Raw genomic sequence first — 23,765 nt, forward strand, 5'->3', positions numbered from 1 at the left:
CTTATTTCCTCCCTCCCTCCCACTGTGATACTATCGTCCATCCATCTATGCACAACACCAGCCAGCCCAGTGCCATACGATTTATCCATCCACGTTCTGTTTCTGTCAGTTGTTCCGTATCATTCATTCATTCATTCATTCTCTCTCCTCCCTCCTCATTCCAGCACCACCAGTTCTGTCCCTGTCTCTGTGCCCAGTTCCCTGGATGCCATGGGTTTGGAAGTCCTGCTGCAGCAAGATCTCCCTCTGGCATGCCTGCCCTTTGGGTTTGGTTGCTTGGTGCATGTTGCTGACGGGGGTTTTGAGGGGAGAAGGTGGGCTGGGGCCTTTGGCACTGCCGCAGGATGAAGCAGGCCTGAATTAATTGCTCTTTGTGATTGCAGAGCTAAGGTTAAGGGGAGAGAGAAAAGACATCTCATGTTACCATTCAGGTACGCTGACTCCCCCCCGTCCCTGCTCGTGCTCAGGCTCACTTTCCAGCTCCAGCCTCCAGCCCTTGGCAGCAGCGTTACTGCATCCCCCCCCCCCCCCCGTTACTGCATCCCCCCCGAAGCGGCTGCAGGGCAGGACCGCCAGCTCATCTGTGCCACCGAGAGCGCTTGAGCCCAAGTTGCTCGAAGGCACAAAATGAGAATTCTCCGCGGGTGCCAATAATGGGAAATCTCAGGCACCCAAAGCCCAAGCTGGGGCCGTCCGCAGTCAGAGAGGCCCCTTTTGCAGCGGGTGTTGGATAAAGGAGGGAAGATGCTCTGCCAGCTGCTCCGCCGGGGCCCTGGCAGGAGGGTCTCCGGACCCCTCTCGCGTAGTTGCACCCGTGAATCGCTCCCGGGGAGGCTGGGAGGGGGGGGGAGATGCAGCTGCTGCTCCCCGCAGAGGTGCAAAGGGCTGGTGTGTTCACACACACACCCGGCGAAGCCGGCCACGAGCCGTGGCTCCGTGGGGAGCTGGACCCGCATCCACCAGCTGCGGGAAGAAAGCGCGGAGTGATTGAAATCCTCTCCCCGCACTGGGCAGGGGCACTGGGGCAGCTTTTACAATGCAGATGAACCGGCTGAGCCGCTGGCGTTGGTGTTTGCTTTGCTCCCGTGACAAGCTCAGCTGGCCCCGGGGAATAATTTCTGCTGGTTTGCTCTCAGAGCAAGTGGCGGCGTGGGGAGAGAGCGGGAGAAGCAGCTTCTGTTTTCCAGTCCAGGCTCCGAGCTGATCCCTGCCCATGCTGGGCTGAACGGGAGGACATCCCCACTCCCACCCAGTGCTGGGTCCTGCCCCCTGGCTTGTGCTGGAGCTGGGCTTCACCTCTCCAAAAACCCATCCAGCAACACACCAAGCACATTTTCTTTTTTTTTTTTTTTTTCTGAGTGGTTTTCCAGCAGCTCCACGCACAGGGAGCTGATGCTTCATGCTCTGAAGCCACCCACCTCCCCCATGTCCCCAGCCCAGACATAGCCACTGGCTGAAGCAGAGTAACAACCTGTAATTAAAATCCAGCCCTGCTAATTAACCTGCTAGAGCTGCTTAATTGCTTTCTCCTCCCCATTTTGCTGTTGCGCTGTTGGGGGGAGAATAGGCAGGGAAGGAAGAGTGACGGGGGAAGAAAACAGGGAGGCAGGACACAAACAGAGAAATGTGGGAGTCACGAGGGAAGGAAAACAGGTTTGAAAAGCCAGAAAGCAGAGACAGAGCAGCGATCTGCAAAGTGAAACAGGGAGGTGAGGAGCTGGTGTTTCCTGCCCAGTGTCGGGACAGGAGGACAAATGTCAGTCTGGGCAGGGATGGAGACCTCCAGACCCTGCCCATCTCTGCCAGCTGAGTCCTGTGAATACACCTTTGTGGGAAGGTAAAGACCACTCCCCACTACGAAAAAGGAGAAGAAGCCTTGTCTCTGCCCCAGCAGCACCCCAGTCTGTGCCAGTACCTATTTACACTGTGCACACCCAGCTGCACCCGCTTTACCCGCCCCACACAGGCATCCAGGGAATGCCCATCACCTCCAGCTCCTCATGCAGGGAGCTGGGGCTCCCCTAAGCCCCTCTAGCCTCGCAGGGGGTCATGCAGAGGTATTACCCACCTAAATTACAGATGTGGGCAGGACAGGGGCCTTTGGGGTCAGCCCTGCTGAGGAAGGTTGCCCGTGACCGCAGCCTGGGCATGGGACGCTTGGAGCACTCGGAAGGAGCAGGGAAGCTGCAAAGGGAAAAGCAGTTTCTTCTGATTCTATGGTCTGATTTGAAGCACTTGAAGTGCACTGAAGCTTGTTTGCCTTCTGTTCCCTTGATGCATGGCCACCGGCTCCAGCAAAGGCAAAGAGAAGACAAAGGAGTACAAGTAGGTTTGCTTTCCGTGCTCCTTCTCACTTCCAGCTTTCCTAGCTCATGTCGTAGCTGATCGGTCCACGGTGTGCTCTCCCTTTCTCTAAAGCTGAACCTGTCAGCCCTGGATGAGCTTGGGTCTCTTGGATGTGTGGCCTGAGGCTTCAGAGCCTGCAGGGAATATTGATCTACAGGAAAAGCCAAATGTAAGAGGTGTGGAGCGGTCCCTGGCAGCACTGGCAAGGAACTGCGAGGTTCTGGGAGAAGCCTGGCTCCCAGTGACTTCGGACGGGCCCTGGCCCCGGGGGAGAGTTTCCCAGCTCGGGCATGGACAGAGAGCCAGGGCTCAGGGCAGGAGAGGGGCTGGGCGAAGGGGACGTAGCACCAGCTTTACAGCTCCTGGGCATACAGGTCAGGCTGCCACCTCATCCACCCAGACAAGTTTCTGCTGCTCCTGCCTTTCTTTTATCCCCAGCTGCTTGCATTGATGCCAGGCCAGGCTGTTTCTGAGCTCTCTCCCAACAACAGCATCTTCCAGCTCTCCGGCTTAGCAGATCTGCTGAGATTTCAACTCGAGTCTCTTGTGAGTGCAGGCTGATCTCCTGTTGTCCAGGGGACAACCCCTGCAGCCGCTGCAGGGCACTTCCTAATCAGTGAGGTCTCCTCTGGCTCATAGTTATTGCACTGTAGCTTAAGGACCAGTTTATGGCAATGACTTACTGGTGGACCCTCCTAATTAATGGTGTAAAATGAGGAGGCAGAGATGAGGTGGGGAAAGGAGAAAAATGTCTTCAGGCAATGAGCGAGGAGAGGGCAGACTCAAGGAGGATGGGAAGAGATCTCCCTACAGCGAGCAGCCTTGCTGGCTCAACTCCCCAGTTTGGCTGGGTGGGGAAGGGGGAGAGGCAGACTGGGTGTGAGGGTTGGGGTCTTCCCTGGGCTCGAGGGTGGTGGGCAGGGGATGACCCCGTGGGGCTGGCAGTCCCCAGTACAGGTGGGAGAACTGGAAGTCTTGTTAGGACGGGGGCAATGGAAGCAGCACGCACTTGATAGGCATAATTCCTGCAAAGAAATGAGCCATGGAAACCCTGTCCCTGCTCCCAACTCCCCAGTAAAAAGCAATGATTAAAATGTCCTTTTTAGCCATGAATAATTAACCAGTAACTTGCAACCATATCTTTAAATAGAGGCTGATCAGGAGAGAGGCTGCTTCCACCTCCCTGCCCATGCCTCAAAATCTGCCCGGCCCTCCCTGATCCCCTCCTGGAGACTCACACGGACAAAACCCTAAAGGACAAGGCCAAGTACTTCTGGGAGCAGCAAACTAAACAGAGGCTGTGTGCTTTGCCAATCAACTGAAGATAATTCATCGGCTCAATCCCATATTAGACACCAGAAAATCCAAGGGGAGAGCGCTGTGGGAGCCTGGGTGGATGCTCTGGTGTCTAATACAGGTTGAAGCTTGCTTGGAGGCTTGTCCCTGCTTGGGGGCAGAGTTGAGGTGTTCGGTCCTAAAACCCCCCAAACTTGCAGGAAACCAGTCGTGACCCTGCTCCCAAACTGGGTTGCAGTGGGCCAGCAGCCTGCGCTGGTTTGGAGGGGAGCGGGCAGGCGGGCAGCAGCATCCTGGGCTACTGGCAGGTGTCCCTGCCCATGGCAGGGGGGGCTGGCACGAGGTGATCTTGAAGGTTTCCTTCCAACCCAAACCGTTCTGTGATTCGATGATCCTCCCCAGCATCTCGGTTCTTTAGGAAACCAGGCTAAACCCAGGCTTTGGCAAAGGGGGGTGGGGGGGGGGGGGTTCAGAGTGCCACCACGCAGCCTGTGTCGGCATCTCAGGTTCACGGGTCCTCATGTAATATTCATGTGGGGACGGTGTCAGCTCTCCGCCAGCGCCGGCTGCCCATCCGCGCCGTCGGATGCCCGGCAGGAGCAGCGGAGGGGTTGGCACAACCTTGGTTTCATGCTGCAAAGACCCCGCTGTGCCCGCAGAGGAGGCTTGGCCGGGGTCCCCGTCCCTGCTCCGTCCCCGCCTGCCCGTGGGGCGCGGCTCTGCCCTCGGCTCCGGGATGGCCCCTCCGCCCTAGACGTGCCGCTGGCTGCTCTCCTGGCTCGGCTGAGCTCTTCCAGCATCTCCTCTTGGGGGAAGCCAAGTCCTGGGACGGCCGGCGGGTGAAGGTAGTACCCCCAAGGGATGGGAAAGGGGGGGGGGGGGGTGTATGGGATGTGTCAGTGCTCACCTGGCTTGGAAAAGGTGATAGATGGGGCTTGGGAAGGGGCTGGGTGAGCTGCTGAGCGTCTGCCTCCAAAGCATCTGGGACATCTCCTTCCTCATCCTTCACCTCCTCTGCCTCCAAAGCATCTGGGACATCTCCTTCCTCATCCTTCACCTCCTCTGCCTCCAAAGCATCTGGGACATCTCCTTCCTCATCCTTCACCTCCTCTGCCTCCAAGGCATCTGGGGCATCTCCTTCCTCACCCTTCACCTCCTCTGCCTCCAAAGCATCTGGGACATCTCCTTCCTCACCCTTCACTTCCTCTCCCCCTTCCCTTCTCCTCAGCACGAACCAAGTATGCTACCAAAATCCTTCTCTTTTTTTTTTTTTTTTTTTTTTTCTTAGTGACCTCCAAACTCCACTGTTTCCTAGATATTTGCCTCCCTGGGGCCCCAGTCCACTTCAGTAATACCAGTAAGGGCAGTGGTGATGGAAGGAGGCAGTACCAGATGTTGTAACTGGGGCTGTGAACAGCAGCCGGGACGTGTGGGCGCGGGGACAGCACCTGGAGTTTTATGCCACCGAGGGACCTTGTGCCCTCTGGACTCTGCTCTCTGGAGCAGCGAGAGCTGAGGCTCGTCTCGTGGGTGTGCTAGAGGCGATTTCACGTTCCTGGGGCCTCTTCTGCAGTAAAACTGCCTTTGGGGACACACGAGAGGCTCCTGCAGGCGGTGTCCCCAGCACCTTTCAGCAGGCAGCGAGGGGTCATGGCTCCGGGAGGGGATGGAGGTGACGCCGGCTCCCACGTGCATCTCTCTGGAAGGAGCTGGGTTGGGCTGGTGCTGCTGGGACGGGTCTCGGTGCGTGTTGCTTGGTGCAGGTGCTTAAGCCCGGTCTTTCTCCAAAACCAGCTTCATCGTTTTACTGGTAGGGGCATCAGATGGACCCAGAGCATCCTCAGCGCCCAGGCAAGGACCTTGTCATTTTGGGTCCTGGTGGAGGACCAGCGCTGCCAGGGGCTTCCCTGCAGAGTCCTCCTGGCTCCACCACCGGTTGTTATTTGCTTTGTTTCACTCCCCAAGGAACCTCAGAAATTCCCAGGACAGATACAGTGATTTTATCACTAACCGCCTCCAAGTAATTGCCTACATGCCAGCTCTGGGGCTGGTGGGATATTATTTTTTTTTTCCCTCCATTTTTAAGAAATTATTTGGAAAGAAGGGAGCAATAGACCCGGGAGGTGTGTTCCCTTATGTCTGCTGGATTTCCCACAGCTGCTGGAAGGAAACTCAGTGGTGGAGAGTGGTCTTAGAGCAGGGTTTCACAGCCGGGGCTGTTATTACAGCATTTGCTCATTAAAAAAATGAGTTTCCAGGTAGCTTAAAAGTGTTACTTCCCCTGTAGCACCTCAAGGCAGATGTTCCCTGGCAGGATTACAGATATGGAAACCGACCCCTCATCTTTCCTCCTTCTATCCACTGAGAAACTGCCCTTTCACCGAGGATCCCATGAATTAATCACAGCTAGCAGAGACTGCCTTGAGGCCCCAGCATTGCTTTAGTCGCAATTAAACCTCAGCTATAAAGAGTTCCTGTATCTTATGCTGGCCTTCTGCCCTGACTGAATTCCCCCTCCCTTGGTGAATACATTACCCTCCTATTCTCCTTAATTTTCTTCTCATTTGCTCTGGCTCTGTCAGCAAAACTTCCAGTTGTCTTCAATAACAACTGGAAGTTTGTTATTGAAGACAACAAATGCACCAGGATGGCTGCAATGCCAAGACTTCTTTGGTTTGCCAAAAAAAAAAAAAAAAAAAAAAAAAATGAAAATAAGAAGTGCAACTTCATCCTTTGGCCCCAGCCAGATGCAATCAAAGCTGAGACTGAGGGATCCTGCATTTTGGTGCTGTCGTCTGGCTCATGGGCAGCACGTCCCAATCCTGCTGCATCCAGGGCTGGTGCTGAGCCCTGGTAGCCAGCTTTGGAGGTAAGATCCAAGCTGGAGGCGAGGTTCCCCCTTGCTTCCAGGCTGGCCCAACACATCCCTCAAACCTGCAAGGTTTCTGCAGAGAGCAACACTTCCAGGTAATGGGAATTTTCCAGTCAAAAAAATTCCCCTTCGGCTTCAGCACCTTCTGCTTTGGGGACAGTCACAGGCCATTTCCCTCGAGTCTCTCTCCAGCTCTTTACTCTTTAATATCAGAACAGCGTTATCGCATGGTCTGACTTTTGCTTCTGGCTGGTTTCAGTTTTACAGATACCAGGGAGGTGTTTTCCTACTGAGGTTTTCAGCTGAATCTTCAGGCTAAAAATCCATATTACATCCAGACTCCGTAACTTTCACCAGGATCACCCAGAACCTCCCACCTCTTTGCAACAGCAGCATGGACTTGCCTCCAAGTAACAGGGAGCTGCCTCCTGAAAATTTCTGCAAGGCTCCTGTTGTCTTTAACCGTCTCTGCCCACTGGCTGGATCTGCCTTTGAGAGCGATCCAGATTGCAGAAATCCCATCATTTACCGAATGCCGCCTTTCTGCATATTTGCTGTACACGTGTGTAACAAACACCAAGCATCGTAGGAGTCCAGACTGTCAATGCACTTGTGGGTGCACGGGCTGATTTCCGAGCTGGAGTAACAGTCCTAGCCCCACGGAAGCATTTGGAGCTAGAAGTTTTACTTCTTAAACTTGCCTTGAAACGATGGGTATCTTTAGAAAGCAACTGGCAACCATTATTTTATGAGCCAATCCAGCCCAAACTGCCCTGAGTGAATTTGACCCCAGCCTGGACTGCAGACAGGGAGCTAAAACCGACCTGGTCCTGGTGTTTACCACACTGGAAGGGAAAAAATCATGTTGCTGCAATGGGCTGCCAAAAAACCTTACGATTTGCACAGATTTGCCACTGATCTAGCCAAAGAGGTTGTCGTTTTTTCACAGCAAGGTGGTGGGGGAAATGGTTGGACGTTTTAATTTTTTGGCAATGGCTTTAGGTGACCGGGGAGCAATTGCACGAACAGGTCAGGAGAAAGGAGGAGTCTGTGCGCAGCGGGGGCTAGCAGCAGAGACGGGAGGCCCGGGGGAGGGTTTGTTGGCTGCTAACGCTGTGCTCCAGCCTTGTGTTTCATCCCAAGCTGGGGTGTTCCCTGAGACAAAAAAAAAAAAAACAAAACCAAAACCAAAAAAAAACGAGACCCAAGACTCAAAGGCAGCGCATTTAGCTGCAATCTTGACTCTGCCCTGTGGCATGTTTGCAGCAGACATGGCTTAGTCTTCCAGCTGATATTTCCTCTCTTGCTTTTGAGCTGTGAAAGGCTCCTCCTGTTCCCACCCCCAGGTCCCCCCAAAAAACCCACTAAAAATACAGTAATTAATGGTTGGTTCGTTGGGGTTTTTTTGCCCTCTCTTCTTCCAGAGCTGGGAAAGGAGTTTTTTCAGCCATGAAGCTTGGCAAGACGCGCCCGACAAAGGATGACCATCGGAAGCAAGGTACGGTGTTCCCGGGAGGAGGTTGTTCTCTGCTTCAATCCCGCTTTTTGGCTATCCTTCACATCCCAGGAAAGCATCTGAGAACCACGTAGACTCACAGACTGGTTTGGGTTGGAAGGGAGCTTAGAGATCACCCAGTGCCCCCCCCTGCCCCGGGCAGGGCCCCCTTCCCCCAGCCCAGGGGGCTCCCAGCCCCGTCCAACCTGGCCTTGAACCCTTCCAGGGAGGGGGCAGCCACAGCTGCTCTGGGCACCCTGGGCCAGCGCCTCAACACCCTCAGTGTAAACAGTTTTGTCCTTATATCTAGTCTGAATCTCCCCCCTTTTAGTTTAAAACCATCACCCCTCGTCCCGTCGCTACGGGCCCTGCTCAAAGTCTGTCCCCAAAGCGGGTCCCCTGGGGTGCAGCCAGTCAGTAACTTGGGGATTAAACAGGGAGCGTTGGGTGCTGGGGAGGGGAGCTGGAGAGAGGGGCTCCCCGGGGAAATTGGAAGTAGGAACTGATGGAGAGTGTCTCCAGCTGAAGACTTGGCCAGATATCACCCACCTCGTGATATCCCACCTGCGGCAACGCCTGGGAGCCCCGCCGGCAGCTTCTGCTTTATATTTAAGGGATGATTTGCAAATGTGACGGTGCAAAGCAGGATTTAGCCTGTGCGGCAGCAGCAGCACAAGAGAAATGGCTCAGCTGCTGCGGGGCTGCTTGTCCCCGGGGCTCGGCACCGCTGAAATCGGACGCCTTTCTGGAAACGCGCAGGAGAGTCGGCAATCGGAAATTTGTTGTTGTTTCCATTCCGACCAAAGGATTGGGTTTCAACGGTGAAGAAATGGGGGAATGCACGTTTGTGGGTGAGGACAAAGCCTGGCTTTAGATAGTGTTTCTGAGAAAATCTCCACTGTTTTTCAGCCAGGTTTGAGGGGAGGAAAAAGGGAATTTGGCCTGGGACACCAGTGTGGGTAGAGGCATCGGCAGCCTGTGGGAAGGCATGGCAGTGAAACCCGGGTGGCCACCCTCTCCCCCCGGTGCCTGGGCATTCATCTCGTGGTTAAAGCTTCACGCAAGGCCGTGGGGAAAGCAGCTGGGATGCAAAGGCGGGAGCAGGGTGCACGGCCAGATAGTAGGGTGCCTTCACGGATGGGGACTTGCCCGTGGTTGGGGAATGGTTGCAACACAGCTGCTGTATTGCATGGGGGGGGTCAGCGCTGCACAGCCGGGAGGCTCCTTCTTCCACCTTCTCCAGGTACCTCTGGTTTTCACACACCTCTCCAGGGCTCTGCTCCCTTAGCACCCCGCTCCTCCCTCGGCCTCAGTGTAGTCTCGGTTGTGATTCCTACCCTTGGTCTGGACAGCTGGTGGTGGGACGGGATGGATGTGTTGTACTTTCTGCCCGTCCACCAAGCCAACATCCCTCTTGTGCCATGGTCTGCTCTCCTCCCGTTTTACTGCTGGTCCTGCTCAGGTCAAACGGACCCACTGAATCTCCAAAAACCGAGCTGGGAGGGTGAGAATTCATTCACCCACCCGCACGTGGAAGGATTGAACCTTCTTAGGTCCTTCCCAGCTAGTGTGGCTCCGAGTCAATCTCAAAAGCTCCCAGTTGAGTTGAGGACACTCTTTCCCCACCCAACCTGCAGCAGTGTCTCTCTCCAACCTGACGAAGAGCTTTCCCTAACACCCAGCCTAGATCTCCCTCGCTTCAGCTGAAGCCCAAGTTATCTCACAGAAACAGGTCTCCTGGGGCATGCTGATCTCCTGGAGCAAGCTACAAGCTTCTCTAGGTTAGTGAAGAGACAGGGAACCTGTTTCCCAGGAGCAGCGTCTGGGCAGTATGAGTGGGTTCGTACAGCTGTGCCACCAAAGCAAACCAGTGACCCAACACCTATACTGGTGGTTCAGGCCCAAGAGAAAAAAAAAAAAAAAATCTCTGCTGCTTTGTGGCCATTTCTTGACCGGAGCAAAGGCAGGAGGGACAGGCATGGCACACGCGTGGGTTGTGCACAGGAAAGGAGAATCTCAGCAGCTTCTTCCAGTAGAAACGCAGACGGGTGGACAACGCGGCTGTGTCTCGGTGCCAGTGGTATCTGCTGTCTTGACTCTCCACGCAGCAATTTTTCTTCTTGGGAAATGACCCCTTTCTCCTGTTTTTTCAGACCTCTCTACCCCAAAACTAGGCAGTCGGTTGTTTTTGCAACTGCTCTGCTGGTAGTTAGAGCTGCCAACACTTGCTCAAATGCTCTTTCTCCCCTCAAAGTCTGGGGTGTTTGCTATTTTCCGTTTTCTTTTTGCCTTCACAAAACCCTATCACGGCATGCTGCCCTGGCAGAATAATGTGTCACAGGAGGCAATACCTCTTTTTAAATCCCTTTTTAGACCGGGTTGTCTGCGACCCAACCTGGTGACCATTGTTCTTTTTGTCAGCAGGTGAGGTTGACGGGATGTATTGGTTACGTTTCTCTTCGCCTTTAATTATTCACCCAGTGGAAACAATAAGAGGCATTCTTTTGTCTCCTTCATGCAGATGAACCTGCTGTTTTGGAGGCAGAAGACCTGGACCAAAAAGCCATGAGACTGGGAGGAGGACTGGAGCCGGACACCATCTCCTTGGCCTCTGTCACAGCTGTCACCACCAATGTCTCGAATAAGAGGTGAGGTCCAGCTGTGAGCTTGTGCAAGCCAGGAGGCGAGGGCGTGCTGGCAGACACCCCACAACCACGTGTCCCCTGAGATGGGGTATCCTGGAAGCCACCTTGCCCCATGCAGCCAGTGGGTTTTTTTTGGAAATACATGACCTGCTACAAAGAGCACCAACGTTCAGTGGTGTTTCACAGCCCCCACCGCCCGGGTTTATATTCCTCAGACTCAAAGAGGGCAGGTGCTTCAAGGGGTGACCCTGCAAATGCTCCATCGTGGCTTGCAGCGAGTCCATCCGGGGGTTGACTGAGGGTTTTTTCTGCCCCTCCAAAGGTCCAAGCCTGACATCAAAATGGAGCCGAGTGCTGGGAGGCCAATGGACTACCAGGTAGGCGACAGCGTTGTGCCCTCAACCTCAGCCCACGGGGGTCACAGCCCAGGGGGTGGGGGGACCGTTTTGCAGGGAACGAGTTCATGCTGGGTTTCAACACGCCGCGCCCACGAGGCACGGCTTTCCTAAGAGCTGGGATTTCGGTGGCCGAGCGACAAACTCAAGCTTAAGTCATTAACTGGGTTTGCTCTCCGTTGTGTGAAGCCCAGAAAGCCCAAATTGACCTGGAACGGGCTGTCTCCAATACATTTCTCTTACCCCCCAAGAGCTTTCAGTACGCTGTTTAGTGTTCACAACCGGTGAGCCCTGGCTGCTCACTGCATTTCCTCGGGTAGGCTGGTACCTGGCTGCTCCTACCCCGTTCAGCGATGCTCCGTTCCGGCCACTTTACCTAAATTAGAAGAATCACGTATTTAGTGTCCCAAGGCTCAGCTGATCCGTGCTGCTCCCTTTTCTTGTAGTAGTTGGTGCCCGCGTGGTTCGTAAATTGGCTCTTCTCGTTTTCGCCACGTCGTGCTGATTCAGCAGCAATTTGGCTTCATGTCCTCCCCTCTCAGCGCAGCGACGCATTCCTGGGGATATCTCGGACCACTGCAAATAATGGTTTTTGTTAGAGGTTTATTGCAGAGAGAGATTGTTAGAGATTTGCAGCATTTGCTGCAGACCAAATTGTGAGGCTCACGGAGAATGAGTGTGCTTGGTCCAGGAGGGGGGAGCATAAAGAGGAGGAAGAAGGTGCAAAACAAATTACAGTCAAGAGGCAGAAGGAACACAAATAAGGTTCAGTTATTTGGCCACTGCAAATAAACAGGATCACTTTTTTTTTTTTTTTTTAACTGGAATCTGAGCCTCTTTTAAAAAAAATCTAATTGAAAGTCAAGCCTCCTAATACGTTACCAAAATTAAACTTTCCCAGATTTACCCATAAAGATGATAGTTTAATTTTTAATAGATTTCTATTTTTCATTGTTATACAATTTAAGATAAAGCTGAGTTCAAGCTTCAAAAATAGTTAATGATAGCTAGAGAAGGCATGTGTAAATTAACTCATCTGTTGGGCTTTGAGGTAGCCAGGACTGAGAGTTCATGTTATTTTAAAAAAATAATTTTAAAAGATACTCAAATTCACTATGCTTTCAAACCTGGAGGTTACCTGTCCTACCACCAACTTGTAATGAATTTTAAAGAGATGACTAGAAAAAAGGCTGCTGGGAATTGAAAAGGTTTGGTACCTACATGAAATTACACCTTACGTTTTTGAGCTAAAGAAACTGAGGTATAATCTAAGAAGGAATCCCTATAATCTAAGAAGGAATCCCTAATATGAATTTAATATTGCAAGGAAGGAATTTAGATACGGTCTAAATCCCTAATATTAATTTAACGTCACAGGGTAGATTGAATTGTGAATGACAAAATTCTGTGTCATAAGCACATGTAAGCGTTTCATCGGAATGATTAGCTCATTTTCTATTGAAAGTAGTTTATTTTTACATATGCTACGTACAGGAATACTTAAATAAAACGGCACGTGTGTTTGCATTCATATAGGAGGGTTGAACCATGGAATGGTGGGGTATTCTCTGGACATAATAAAAAATAGAATATTTCAGTTGGATGGGACCCGCAAGGATCATCCCCCTGTGTTTTCTAGCAGAAGCAAGTGAAGCCAGCTGGGGTCTCAGCAATGGAGCCTCCGCTCCCACATCTTAGCTAAATCCTTTTGACTTTACACCTCGCATGAAGCCGCCCCTGCTCTGAGGCTGAAGCAGGAGGGGTGCCCAGGTTCTCCTGCGCCCCTTGCAGCTCGCTCAGCCCTGTCCGAGCAGCACAGCGTCTTTGGTGTGACCAGTAGACCCCAGAGGTGCCACCACTGCCCTGGAAATGCTTCAAAACCAAGAGGCGGGCGGGCAGGGGTTAAGGCAGCGAGCTGATGCTGCTCCCAAGAGGTGAAGGTGCCTGAATCCCTCTCCCCAGGTCAGCATCACCGTCATCGAGGCCCGGCAGCTGGTCGGGCTCAACATGGACCCCATGGTCTGCGTGGAGGTCGGAGAGGAAAAAAAATACACGTCCATGAAGGAATCGACCACTTGTCCCTACTACAATGAGGTGGGTCTGTCCTCTAGTGATGCTCCCTGCTCCTCGGGGTCAGCACTGCTGATAGTCAGTTAAATATAATGTCTTATCGCTTGGGGGCTTTTTTCTTCTGCCACCTCCCGTCAGAGTAAGGTGAAATCTCAAACCGTGCAGAAAGGAGGAGTGAAGCCTTTACCCTCTGGTATTTTGCGAAATGGTAAAAAGTGCACTCGCGCGATCTGTGCTAAATTATTCTCAGTTTTTTTTCCAAGAAGTGAGTGCTTCCTTCTAGCTCCTCGGACTGCAGAGGCTCTCGGGGTTGGGGCTCACGTGGATGCACCCCCGCCGCGACATGTGCCGCAGGATGCTCTTCCAGGCAGTTGCAGCTTCTCCGGCTGGAACGTGCACCAGAACGCTGGCTTTCAACCCCAAAGGATCCCACCCCGGCCCTCCCGCCTTCATGACTGCTCTTTCCCTTTCAGTACTTCGTCTTCGATTTCCACGTCCCCCCGGATGTCATGTTTGACAAGATCATCAAGCTGTCCGTAAGTGAGCATGGTTGTGTTATCCTTTTCATGGGGCTTTGGAAGAAACCAGCCCCTTTTGCACGTGCACCGGGAATGGATTTAAGGTCCTTGATGTGAGACCCCCCAAAAGGAGCCGAGGTGTTTGTTCCTCACCCCTTTTCCAGCCCCGCCAGTCCCTCTTTCTGTTGCTGACCTTCCTTGCTGGGGCCACACAGCTCCACTCCTGCATTTGCTATCTCCCTCCGTGGCTGATCTCTGGCATTTCAGAGCCAGGTGGAGTTAAACCTGTCTCGGGATGTGTGTAGGCTGGGGGAGAAGAAAGACCTTCCCAAGCCTGCCGGAGGATTTCCTGAGATGTGGAACTGGCAGAGCAATTGTGGAAATTCAGGGCTGCAGATGCTGAGAGCAAAGCAGAGGCTGCAGCCCTCCGCCCGGCCACAGAGGAGGGCGATGGACAGGATTTGCACATTCAGTGACCAAAGCACGCTAATTAGGAGCATCCATATCTCTCCCACAAAGGGAATTAGACCATAGATTTTGAGCATCCTAAAGCCTCTTCCTTCAGGTAGATCTCCCAGCGTGTGTCACCATAGTGGCTGGAAAACGGCATCCTGTTTCAAAGATGAATTTCTTTGCATTTTTTTTTTTTTTTTTTCTATTCAATCCAAGTATACACTTGCTCGCAACGCTGCTAAGCAAGAGTCACCAGCCCCACCATGCCTCTTGGTGTCCTTATACAGACCAAGGTCCTGCACAGGCCAAGGAAAATGCATCAGCTCCTTCCCCACCTGACACTGGGCACCTCTGGAAGGAGCCTTATGGTTCCCAGGGCATGGAAAGAACGGACTTATTTTCCCCTTTCGATTTCCAGGTGATCCACTCAAAAAACCTCTTGCGCAGTGGGACTTTGGTAGGCTCCTTCAAGATGGACGTTGGAACCGTTTATACCCAACCTGGTACGTAAATGCTATTTGCAGGTAGTCCTTTGTGGCTGCCTGCACCACTGAATAAATGTCCTCGCAAGGTAGCCGGGAAGGTGTTTCCTTGGGTGATGCTTCCTGAATTTAATTTTAGTCTCCTCCATATAAGCAAGTCACCTGGGCTACCCTCTGCAGTCAGGAAAGAGCACTCAGCACCTCCGGAGAAGGTTGTGTATCCCATCCTGAAATAAGGTGTTAGAGCCAGAGGCTGAGATGCCCTGTGGGTGTGCTGGTCTCTGACCACTGGCCTGCTGAGGAAGGAACCCCAAGGCGAGATATCAACCTTCCAGATAGCCAAAGGTCATGGGCTGGACCTTGCCCTCTGTGGCTATAGATAAGCCTGAGCTAAGATGTAAATGAAGCCTCCAGAGTCTGCACTTGAGGGGTGGTCAGCAGATGGTGAGGGGGACCTTAAGGGAGCATCTAGTCTGGTTCCCAGCTCCACAGGAGGATGAAGTCTTTCTAACACGATCCAAAAGGCACCTGAGACCTTAAAGACTTAGAATTATAGAATCATTTGGGTTGGAAAAGACCCTTAAGATCATCAAGTCCAACTGTTAGCCTACCAAGTCCACCACTAAACCATGTCACTAAATGCCACATCTACTTGTCTTTTGAATACCCGCAGCGAGGAAGACTCCACCCCCCTTCAGACAGTTTATTCCATTGCTTCTCTGTCTTCAGCATGAGACACATCTTCCTAATGAATTTTTCAGGGGTTTCTCTCTGAGTTTCTCACATCCAAAGATGTACAGGTCCCCCCCACTTGAGTGGAAGGACGTTTCCAGACCTCGTGGTCATTGCAGTGTCTCATTCTGATAAATGACTGTCTTGTCCCATGGCTTCCAGAGCACCAGTTCTACCACAAATGGGCCATCCTTTCCGACCCCGAGGATCTCACTGCTGGACTGAAAGGCTACCTGAAGTGTGACATCGCTGTGGTAGGAAAAGGGGACAACATCAAGACACCACACAAATCCAATGAGACAGAAGAGGAAGATATTGAAGGGTAAGGGTCTGCAGAGCCGGCTTCACATAGTCCTACATGAGAACGACTTTTTGTGTCTCGTCACCTGGGATCATGCAATGAGGACGGTGTTCCTCTGGATGAGGCTGGTGGCCCTTCTGGCATCCGTACTTACCTTGTGCAATGAAACCAGAGGGACCAAATAAGCTGTTGAAAAGAGAGATCATGGGCAGAGTACTGGTGCAAATCCGGGTCATATCAAGTACCGACTAGCCATTTCTAGCAGCTCAGATCATCTGCTGGTTGATGAGCTCTCTATGCCACCACCAGCTTGATGTCAACCATCCTGGTGTCCCCACTGTTTACCTAATGCTCCTGTTGGCCCTTGGATGGGATGGGATGGGGTCTCATCATCTACTGCCAGGGCAGAGCAGGGAGGTCTGGATGAGGTTTCCCAGGCTGCGTGGGTGGGCAGGGCTCTTTGACTCCCCAGAGCACCTAAAAAGCCATGAAAGGAAAATCAGGAGAATTTAAAACTTAGTCCCAGCCCCAAAACATTTCAGGCTAATTAATTCTCTCCAAATGCAACCACGAGCTTTGAAGTCTACCTTTCAGCCTCTCGCCACATAGTCATAAACCCAGACTAGAAGCAAAATACCAGTGCAGCTTTCTTGACTTGCTGTGGACCAGTGGGCTCAAGGCACCACCTGAACTATTTTGGGCCGTTGTTTCATGCTGTAGGGGTGATATTATCCCACTTTTTCAGGGACAACTCCAGCAATTCCTCTAGAAGTTGTTTTGTTCACAGCATCCCCAATGGATCTCATTTCTTCCCCCAGAAGAGGAAAACCAAATATGCCAAGAAAACCAATTTGGTGGAGCTCCCCTTGTACCTGATACAGAAAAAAGGCTTTTCTACCATCCCATTCATCTGGGCTGCTATAGATGTCTAAATTAGGCTGAGCTTAATTGTCCCCTAGACACCACTGGCAATAATAATATCCCTTTAGTGGAATGCACTTTGTCCAGAGGCACCTTGGGGGGCTCTTCTAAGGTTTTGCTTAGAAAACCACCACTCCCCACCCCAAAACAGGAGGATGGGCAGAAACAGAACAGCAATAAAATGTATGGCTGCAGAAATCAGCATCTTTCGACCTCCACGGTGCCTGTGCTCAGCAAGCGGGGCTGCTTCTCCCTCTTCAGCAAACCTCTCCTGACAAACCTGCCAGCCCCAAGGGCTGTTTCCAACCTTATCTGTTGATGTTGCAGGAACCTCCTCCTCCCGGATGGGGTCCCTGCAGAGAGGCAGTGGGCTCGTTTCTACATCAAGATCTATCGAGCGGAGGGATTGCCCCGTATGAACACCAGCATCATGGCCAACGTGAAGAAGGCTTTCATCGGGGACAACAAGGACTTGGTAGACCCCTACGTGCAAGTGCTCTTTGCAGGGCAGAAGGTGAACAAGCTGCGTGCGGTACCAAGGTGATGCTGGGTGGTAACGTGAGCAGGACCCGCATTGTGCAGGCGGCCAGAGATCATCTCGGTTCTCCTGGCACGTAGATGCTGAGGTGCATGGCAAAGCCGCCTTCTTTGCTATGTTCCCCCTCTCTTGCGCGGACTGTGACGGGTTTGCAGCACTCTCCAGCTGATGGAAGGGAGCTTGTTAATTGTGAGAGGAGAGCCACAAAGCAGAATGCATCTTTCAGTGGTCATTAGCAAGGGAGCAGCTCAGATTGTGGGGGATGGCTTGGGAGCTCACACCCTTGTCTAACATCCATCTATCTCCTCCCACTCGGCAGGGGAAGACATCCATACAAAAAAGCAGCTATGAGCCTCTCTGGAACGAGCAAATAATCTTCACAGAAATGTTCCCCCCATTGTGCAAGCGGATAAAGATCCAGATCCGAGACTCGGACAAAGTCAATGATGTGGCCATCGGTACCCATTTCATTGATTTGCGGAAGATCTCTAACGAAGGAGACAAAGGTAAAGCTCAGGTGGGGGGCAGATCTTCACAGTAGAGACATCCCTTTGGAAGGAAGCAAAATAGCCTAGGTCCCTTCCCCACCCCTGGAGATACCTGCTTCTTGGTGCTCAGCCAGAGAGACCTTGATTCACTGCAATGGTCTTCTGAGGTCACTGGACAGACAGTCTGAAAACCAATACCAGTCCAAACCAGTCCAATATCTGAAAGTGAGGACGCCCAAGAACAATTTACCCTTCCAGAGATTTCCTTGCCATGACTGGATGACTATCTGACAAGCTCCCCAGTTCCCGCACGCATGAGCACACCAGCACATGTAGGCAGAACCAATGTGAAGCCAAAGATGGCCCTAGAAAGGGGGCTAACGGGGGGGGGGCTCTCACACCGGGTAATGTATGTGCTGGCCCAGTGCATGGCTGGAATTGTGCGTTTCCATGCCCACACACAAGCATATTCAAGCCTTCATCACGGTACACAGACCAGGAGTAATGCCAGTCCATGAGTGAGTTTGGAACCCGAGGCAAAGCCATGCCCTCCTCCTTGCACATCCCTTTCCTTACGTGCATGTCCGACCTGCTGCAGGCTTCCTGCCCACCTTTGGCCCCGCGTGGGTGAACATGTACGGCTCCACGCGGAGCTACACCCTGATGGACGAGCACCAAGAGCTGAACGAGGGTCTGGGCGAAGGCGTCTCCTTCCGGGCCAGGCTTTTGATCAGTCTTGGCGTGGAGATCTTGGACACCAGCAACCCAGAGATCAACAGCTCCACCGAGGTGCAAGTCGAGCAGGCCTCATCTATTGTTGACGTAAGTCACCCCTAACCCTACAGCTGCCAGTGGTGAGTCTTGGGTCCCAGGCCTCTTGGTTAATTATCTTTGGTCTCTCAAAGTGATGATTTCATTTAGTGTTGCCCTAAATGTTCTATATCCTGGGAGACCCAGAACGAATGCAAATCTTGCAAGGATTTTATATTTTATGATCATTCAAATGCTCACCTCTCTTAGGAGTGCTGAGCAGAAGGAATACCTGAGTGAGGGAGAATCCTAAACTTTGAGATGCTTCTCCAACTGGGTGCTAGATAAGGACAACGAGAGCCACCTCCTAATGCCAGCTGTCTCGGTCCTGTCCTGAAGATGGGTTCCAAACAGAAGCCAATAATCTAATCTATTTCCCAACCAATTCTGTGAGGGTGGAACTGGTTAGAGAAGTTAAACGGCTGCTTCCTGACAAGACAAACCCCCCAGCTTTAGTCCTGACATGTAGAGCCCACAGGGCTGCTGCCTGTGCTCTGCATGAACGGACACATCCAGGCATGTCCTGCCTGGGGATGCCTATGTATGCTAATCCATATGAGCCAAGGGTGCGAAGTAGGAATGGAGAATGATGGCAGTGCACCCTCGGTGTAAAAGCTCTCCTTCAGAAGTAAAGTGGCCTTAATTCAACTCCAGGGGAAATGAAATCACCTGGAAATAAAGTCATTCCAGTTTTGAAAGAGCATCGGGGCAGGTAGATGGTTTGGTGTGGTTTGATTAATTCAATTTGCGAGTGAGCTGAGGCTTATGTTCCTGGATGTCCCTTAGACAGTCTCTCACATGCAAGTGATGGCTGATCTCAACACGTTTAAAAGTTAGGCTAAAATCTTTCATTAAACTCTCTCTCCAACAAGCCTAGAGATAGCTCAGGCTGGGAGGGAGAAAACCCTCATGATCCCCTTGAAAGTCCAGGCAGTGACATCGCACCTTCAAAAAGCCCATGAGGGTGCTCAGAGGTGCCAGGCGAGGCACCCCTCTACCCAAGGAGACCTGTCCCCCTCGGTGTCCCTCTGGCTGGCCTCAACCCCGATCCCTGTGATTTCTCCCGCAGAACTGCGCAGGGAAGATGGAGGAGTTCTTTCTCTTTGGAGCCTTCCTGGAAGCTACCATGATCGACAGGAAGATCGGTGACAAACCCATCAACTTCGAGGTCACAATAGGTTGGTTGTCTTGGGGGGAGGGTGGTTTCGAAGCGTGTCTGGTGGGGAATGCAGGATCCAAGGCTGAGAGCTGGTGTTCTTCCCCTTTTTCCAGACCAACACATGCTAGAGCATGCAGGGCTCTCGGGTTAGGGAGAAGGTGATGGCTAAAGCTACTCGGGGCCTGAAATCATCTCCTGTGTGCATGCTGTGCTGTGGCCAGTGGAGCTGCTCCCTCTTTCAACCAAGCTTTGTGCCTCCTGAGGGTGTATATTCCTACTTGGCTCGAGACATGGGCAGGTGACAGAGACCCATCACTAATTTATGGCTCCTGGGCATGGTTTCAGAGAGTTGAACTCCACTGTCCCCCGTGGTTCCTGCAGTGAAAACTTCTCCCCCGCCTGAATTAAAGCCAACAGACTGAGCCCCGTTGGAGTTACAACCCTGTGACTTTATTTCCCACTTTTTTTTTTTTCTTGAGGTAACTATGGGAACCAGGCCGATGGCGTGACCAAACCCGTCCTGCGAAAGAAGAAAGAGGGAGGAGACGGGGATGAGGAGGAGTCTGAGCTGCTCCAGAACTCGAGCGAGGATGAAGGCGATGAGGATGGAGAGCTGGTCTCTGTTTCTTCATCTCAACCCGTGAAGCCCCTGGTCACAGACAGGTAAGCGTGCCTGCCCGGCCACAGAAGGGCCGCTGGGCAGAGATGTGGCTCTCGATTCAGGCGTGGTCTGTAGGTGTTCCCACACGTGCTGGGTGTCTGAGCTCCCCCCCACCTCTGCAGAGGTGAAGTCAGAGGTGAAGTTGGTGCCATCACGGGGCCTGGAGTCATTGAGCCAAACAGAGCTGGGAGCAGCAGGGGAGACCAGACCCCCGTGCCCTGGAAAGGGAGATGAGACACCACGTGTGGATACCTTGTCTTAGATACTACAGTCTGCCAGCTGAACCCCCACCCCACCCCTACAGTTCTGAGCATTCCTGTGGATTCTCTGATGTCCAATAAGGGCTGAATTTACCTCCCAGGCTGCCCTACAAAGGACGTCCTCCATCCACCTGGCCAGACGTGCACCCAAACTCATGTCTATCTGACACCTTTAGCGCTCTTCCCCTATGGCAAATAGGGCATTAAACCAGTGGATTTCAAAAAAAAAAAAAAAAAAAAATCATTGGTGGACACCGGAAAACCAGATTCATTCCTGTACATAGGAGTTTTGTACATTTAAAAAAACAGACTAAAACCAGGTCCTTCCCTAGGATCACTGCCAGCCTTGGTGGCACAACCCAACCCCACACGTCAGGGAGGAGGGGTGAAAAGTCCATCCGGAGATAAGGCACAGCTTTCAGCAGCGAAGGTCATTTGTGCTGAGACAAGGGGCATTTCTTCATCGCTTGGGATCTTAAAAGCTGGTCGCGGTCACTGACAGGCAAAGAGGAGAGGGTGCAAAAACTGCTGGAAAAAGTTCTTGAGAAAGCATTAGGCAGGGGATTGGGGTAAAAGACTTAAAAACCTCTCACCCTCCCGAGTTTGCAGCATCTGTTTTTTTGGTCAGTCTGTCTGCCCCCGTCGCTTACAGTCATTGACAGCCCCACTCTGGTGTTTAACAGAACCAGGACTTGGGGAAATGGGTCCTACCCTGGATCTGCCGAGGCACAGCTGGTTGTCAATGGACAAATCGCTTCTGTTTCCTTTGCCTCAGTTTCTCCGGATATAAATTGATGGCACTCTTTTAGGCTGCTTTACAAATTGCTTTGTGATGTGCAGGTAGCAGTCACCCTAAAATACAGAGAAGATCCAGACGGCTGCAAGTGTGATTCTGGTGGGTGCTTCCCACCCCAAGCAGCTGGATCAGAAAGCCCCAGACTCAACGGGGGATCAGCAAACGTGTCTTGGGATGCCTGGGCTGGGCTTCAGCCACAGCCTGGATTTGGATACAAAGGACTAGTGCTAAGAAAAGCTAATTGGATTTAACCCGATGAGATGTGCTTAAAGTGGATTTTAACCGTGTTATACCCATAGATAGATGTTAATAGAATTAACTGGCTGTCTTAATTCATTTGGGAAATGAAACAAACCACGCTGAATCGAGGATATTTGCACTCCAGATAAAAGTGTCTACCTGGGGTTTCCTCACTTGTTCCCCAGCTCCTTGCCAAGCTGAATGCTGAACGGAGATGAGAAGCACCAGTGGTTTTTGAGCCTGTCCCCTGGGCTCTGATTCTCAGGCCGTTTATGTCTCCAGCCCCTGGGTGCTGGGAGCCTCACAACCATGCGCTGATGTCTGCTGACATCTTCTGGCTGGGGATACCCGATGGCTTCGGACGGATGAGCTGGAGCTGGTTTTTAACTAAGGATAGATCCCAAGGGCAGCAGGATCAGCAGTGGCTTTCCACTGGGTAGAAAGATGAACCCAGAAGAAACATGAACCCAGTCTTCAGCCTCATCCTTCCTTTAACTGCACCATGGCTATTACCACTCCATCCCACCAGTGTGTGGAAGCCTGGCAGCTCAGCAAAGGGCAGAGACCTCTGCCTGCTCTGAAGGCCAGGGCGCTGTAGGAGATGCCCACCAGCATTCAGAAAAGGGTGTTAATGCTGCGGTTTCCCTTGCACCCCTGCTCACTGCTGCCACGCTGGAGATGATGGCTCTCTGCTGGGCGATGGGTAAGGTCATGGGAGTAGGAGCTCCCCTGGTTCCTCTCTGGGCTACCAGGTCTGAGACGGTAAATTTGCAATCCCTGGGCACTGCACCCATCCACCCTGGGTCTGGCGTTGGGAAGGGTGCTAGGAGAGCCGGAGCCTCGGTTCTTCGGGGTGCAATCCACCTCAGCCCCCTCCCTCCCACGCCTATGTGCTCCCCCTTCCCATCACAGCATTGCATCCCTGGGAGGGCTGTTCCTGGCTGGGAGCGTTGCCACCACAGAACATCTATTCTGCCTCCTCTTGCAGGAACTACTTCCACCTGCCGTACTTTGAGAAGAAGCCCTGCATCTACATCAAGAGCTGGTGGCAGGACCAGCGCCGCAGATTGTATAACTCCAACATCATGGACAAGATTGCAGACAAGCTGGTCAGTACGTGCTGGGGAGGGAGGGAGGGGAGGGAGGGAGGGAGGCAGCTCCGGGCATGGGGCACAGCCAGGCTCCCTGTGCATCTCTGCAGCTTCTCACAAAGCGGGGCAAACGGTGCAAGGACCCACTAGCAAACTTGTGCCAGAGAGGGGGAAGTTTCCCAGTCTTAAATGCTCCACGGTTTGAATGTCCAAATCTTAGGAGCTCATTGAATTTTCTGTGCGGCAGGCCCACGGGTCCCCACCACAGGGAGCAGGAGCAGGCAGGCTTTGTCCCCCTGGACTGCAGGGGTGAACCTCTTGTGTGGCAGAGCCTCATTAGCAGTCTCAGCTAACTCCCAAGGAGCCTTTGGGACAGCTCCATGTTGGCAAGGTCACAGTGGGATCCAGCCAAGATGGTGTGGACCTTGGCCAACCAGTCTCATGGAGGGTGGTGGAGCCATTCCCATCACCCAGAGCTGGTCCCCGCAGCCGAATCTGCACCAGACCTGAGCCCCAAAGCCAGCAGGTCTGGAGGAGCAGCCCCCCAAAGGGCTGCTCTACGGGGGGTTGGACCTCAGGGGAGACCTTGCCCCATCGCAGGGCTCTGCCCCACCGCCCCCTCACCGCTTCCCCCATTGATGCCGCAGGAGGAAGGGCTCAACGACGTGCAGGAAATGATCAAGACGGAGAAACCGCACCCGGAGCGCCGGCTCCGAGGGGTCCTGGAGGAGCTGAGCAGTGGGTGCTTGTGAGTAAAAGATGGGCAGAGGTGGTACACTGCAGACCCCTGGGCCTATGAGCAAGGTCATGAGCATAAGCTCACTTTGCCTTAGCTTCTGGAGGATGGGCAAGCACTTAACTGCGTTGCCACAGTGCCATATTAGCTGCCTTCTGGCTTGGAGCATGGGTGAGGCGGTGCTTCCATCTTCACCCCAAAGACCCCAGACCAGTGGTGAAAGCCTCAGTCTTGTGGCCTCCACAGGCTGGTACCTGATCGGCACCTACTCCCCGTGCATGACACTCAACACTGGGTGCAAAGAGGCCCCTTGGCCGTGAACGCGTTGCAGACGAGGGAGGGAGCAGGAGTGTTTCCCTCCAGTGAGGTGCTCCCCTGATGGCAGAGGTCCAACCAGCCACGGGTCCTTGGGGAGGGCCCACAGGCTCCCATGGGACCCATGCTACCCACCCTTTCCACC

At 52.8% G+C, this 23,765-nt stretch overlaps 1 protein-coding gene across 6 annotated transcripts in view; it reads left to right on the forward strand.

The window, feature by feature from the left end:
- The window catches only part of OTOF (otoferlin), a 113,649-nt gene that overhangs the window by 62,586 nt on the left and 27,298 nt on the right, over window positions 1-23,765 (forward strand). For 5 of the 6 annotated variants that reach the window (XM_042803000.1, XM_042803001.1, XM_042803002.1 and 2 more), the window contains 14 exons: window positions 7,939-8,012; window positions 10,531-10,657; window positions 10,977-11,031; window positions 13,012-13,143; window positions 13,593-13,655; window positions 14,509-14,593; window positions 15,467-15,626; window positions 16,854-17,040; window positions 17,384-17,570; window positions 18,151-18,374; window positions 19,432-19,540; window positions 20,001-20,184; window positions 22,467-22,587; window positions 23,217-23,317. In XM_042803000.1, coding sequence (XP_042658934.1) covers window positions 7,939-8,012; window positions 10,531-10,657; window positions 10,977-11,031; window positions 13,012-13,143; window positions 13,593-13,655; window positions 14,509-14,593; window positions 15,467-15,626; window positions 16,854-17,040; window positions 17,384-17,570; window positions 18,151-18,374; window positions 19,432-19,540; window positions 20,001-20,184; window positions 22,467-22,587; window positions 23,217-23,317 — 1,809 coding nt within the window. Of the gene's footprint in view, window positions 1-4,426; window positions 4,488-7,938; window positions 8,013-10,530; window positions 10,658-10,976; window positions 11,032-13,011; window positions 13,144-13,592; window positions 13,656-14,508; window positions 14,594-15,466; window positions 15,627-16,853; window positions 17,041-17,383; window positions 17,571-18,150; window positions 18,375-19,431; window positions 19,541-20,000; window positions 20,185-22,466; window positions 22,588-23,216; window positions 23,318-23,765 lie in introns of those variants that run through there. The other variant, XM_032986528.2, reaches the window with a different exon arrangement.

The sequence above is a fragment of the Tyto alba genome, unplaced genomic scaffold (genome assembly GCF_018691265.1).
Source record: "Tyto alba isolate M040663 unplaced genomic scaffold, T.alba_DEE_v4.0 Super-Scaffold_40, whole genome shotgun sequence".
NCBI lineage: Eukaryota > Metazoa > Chordata > Aves > Strigiformes > Tytonidae > Tyto > Tyto alba.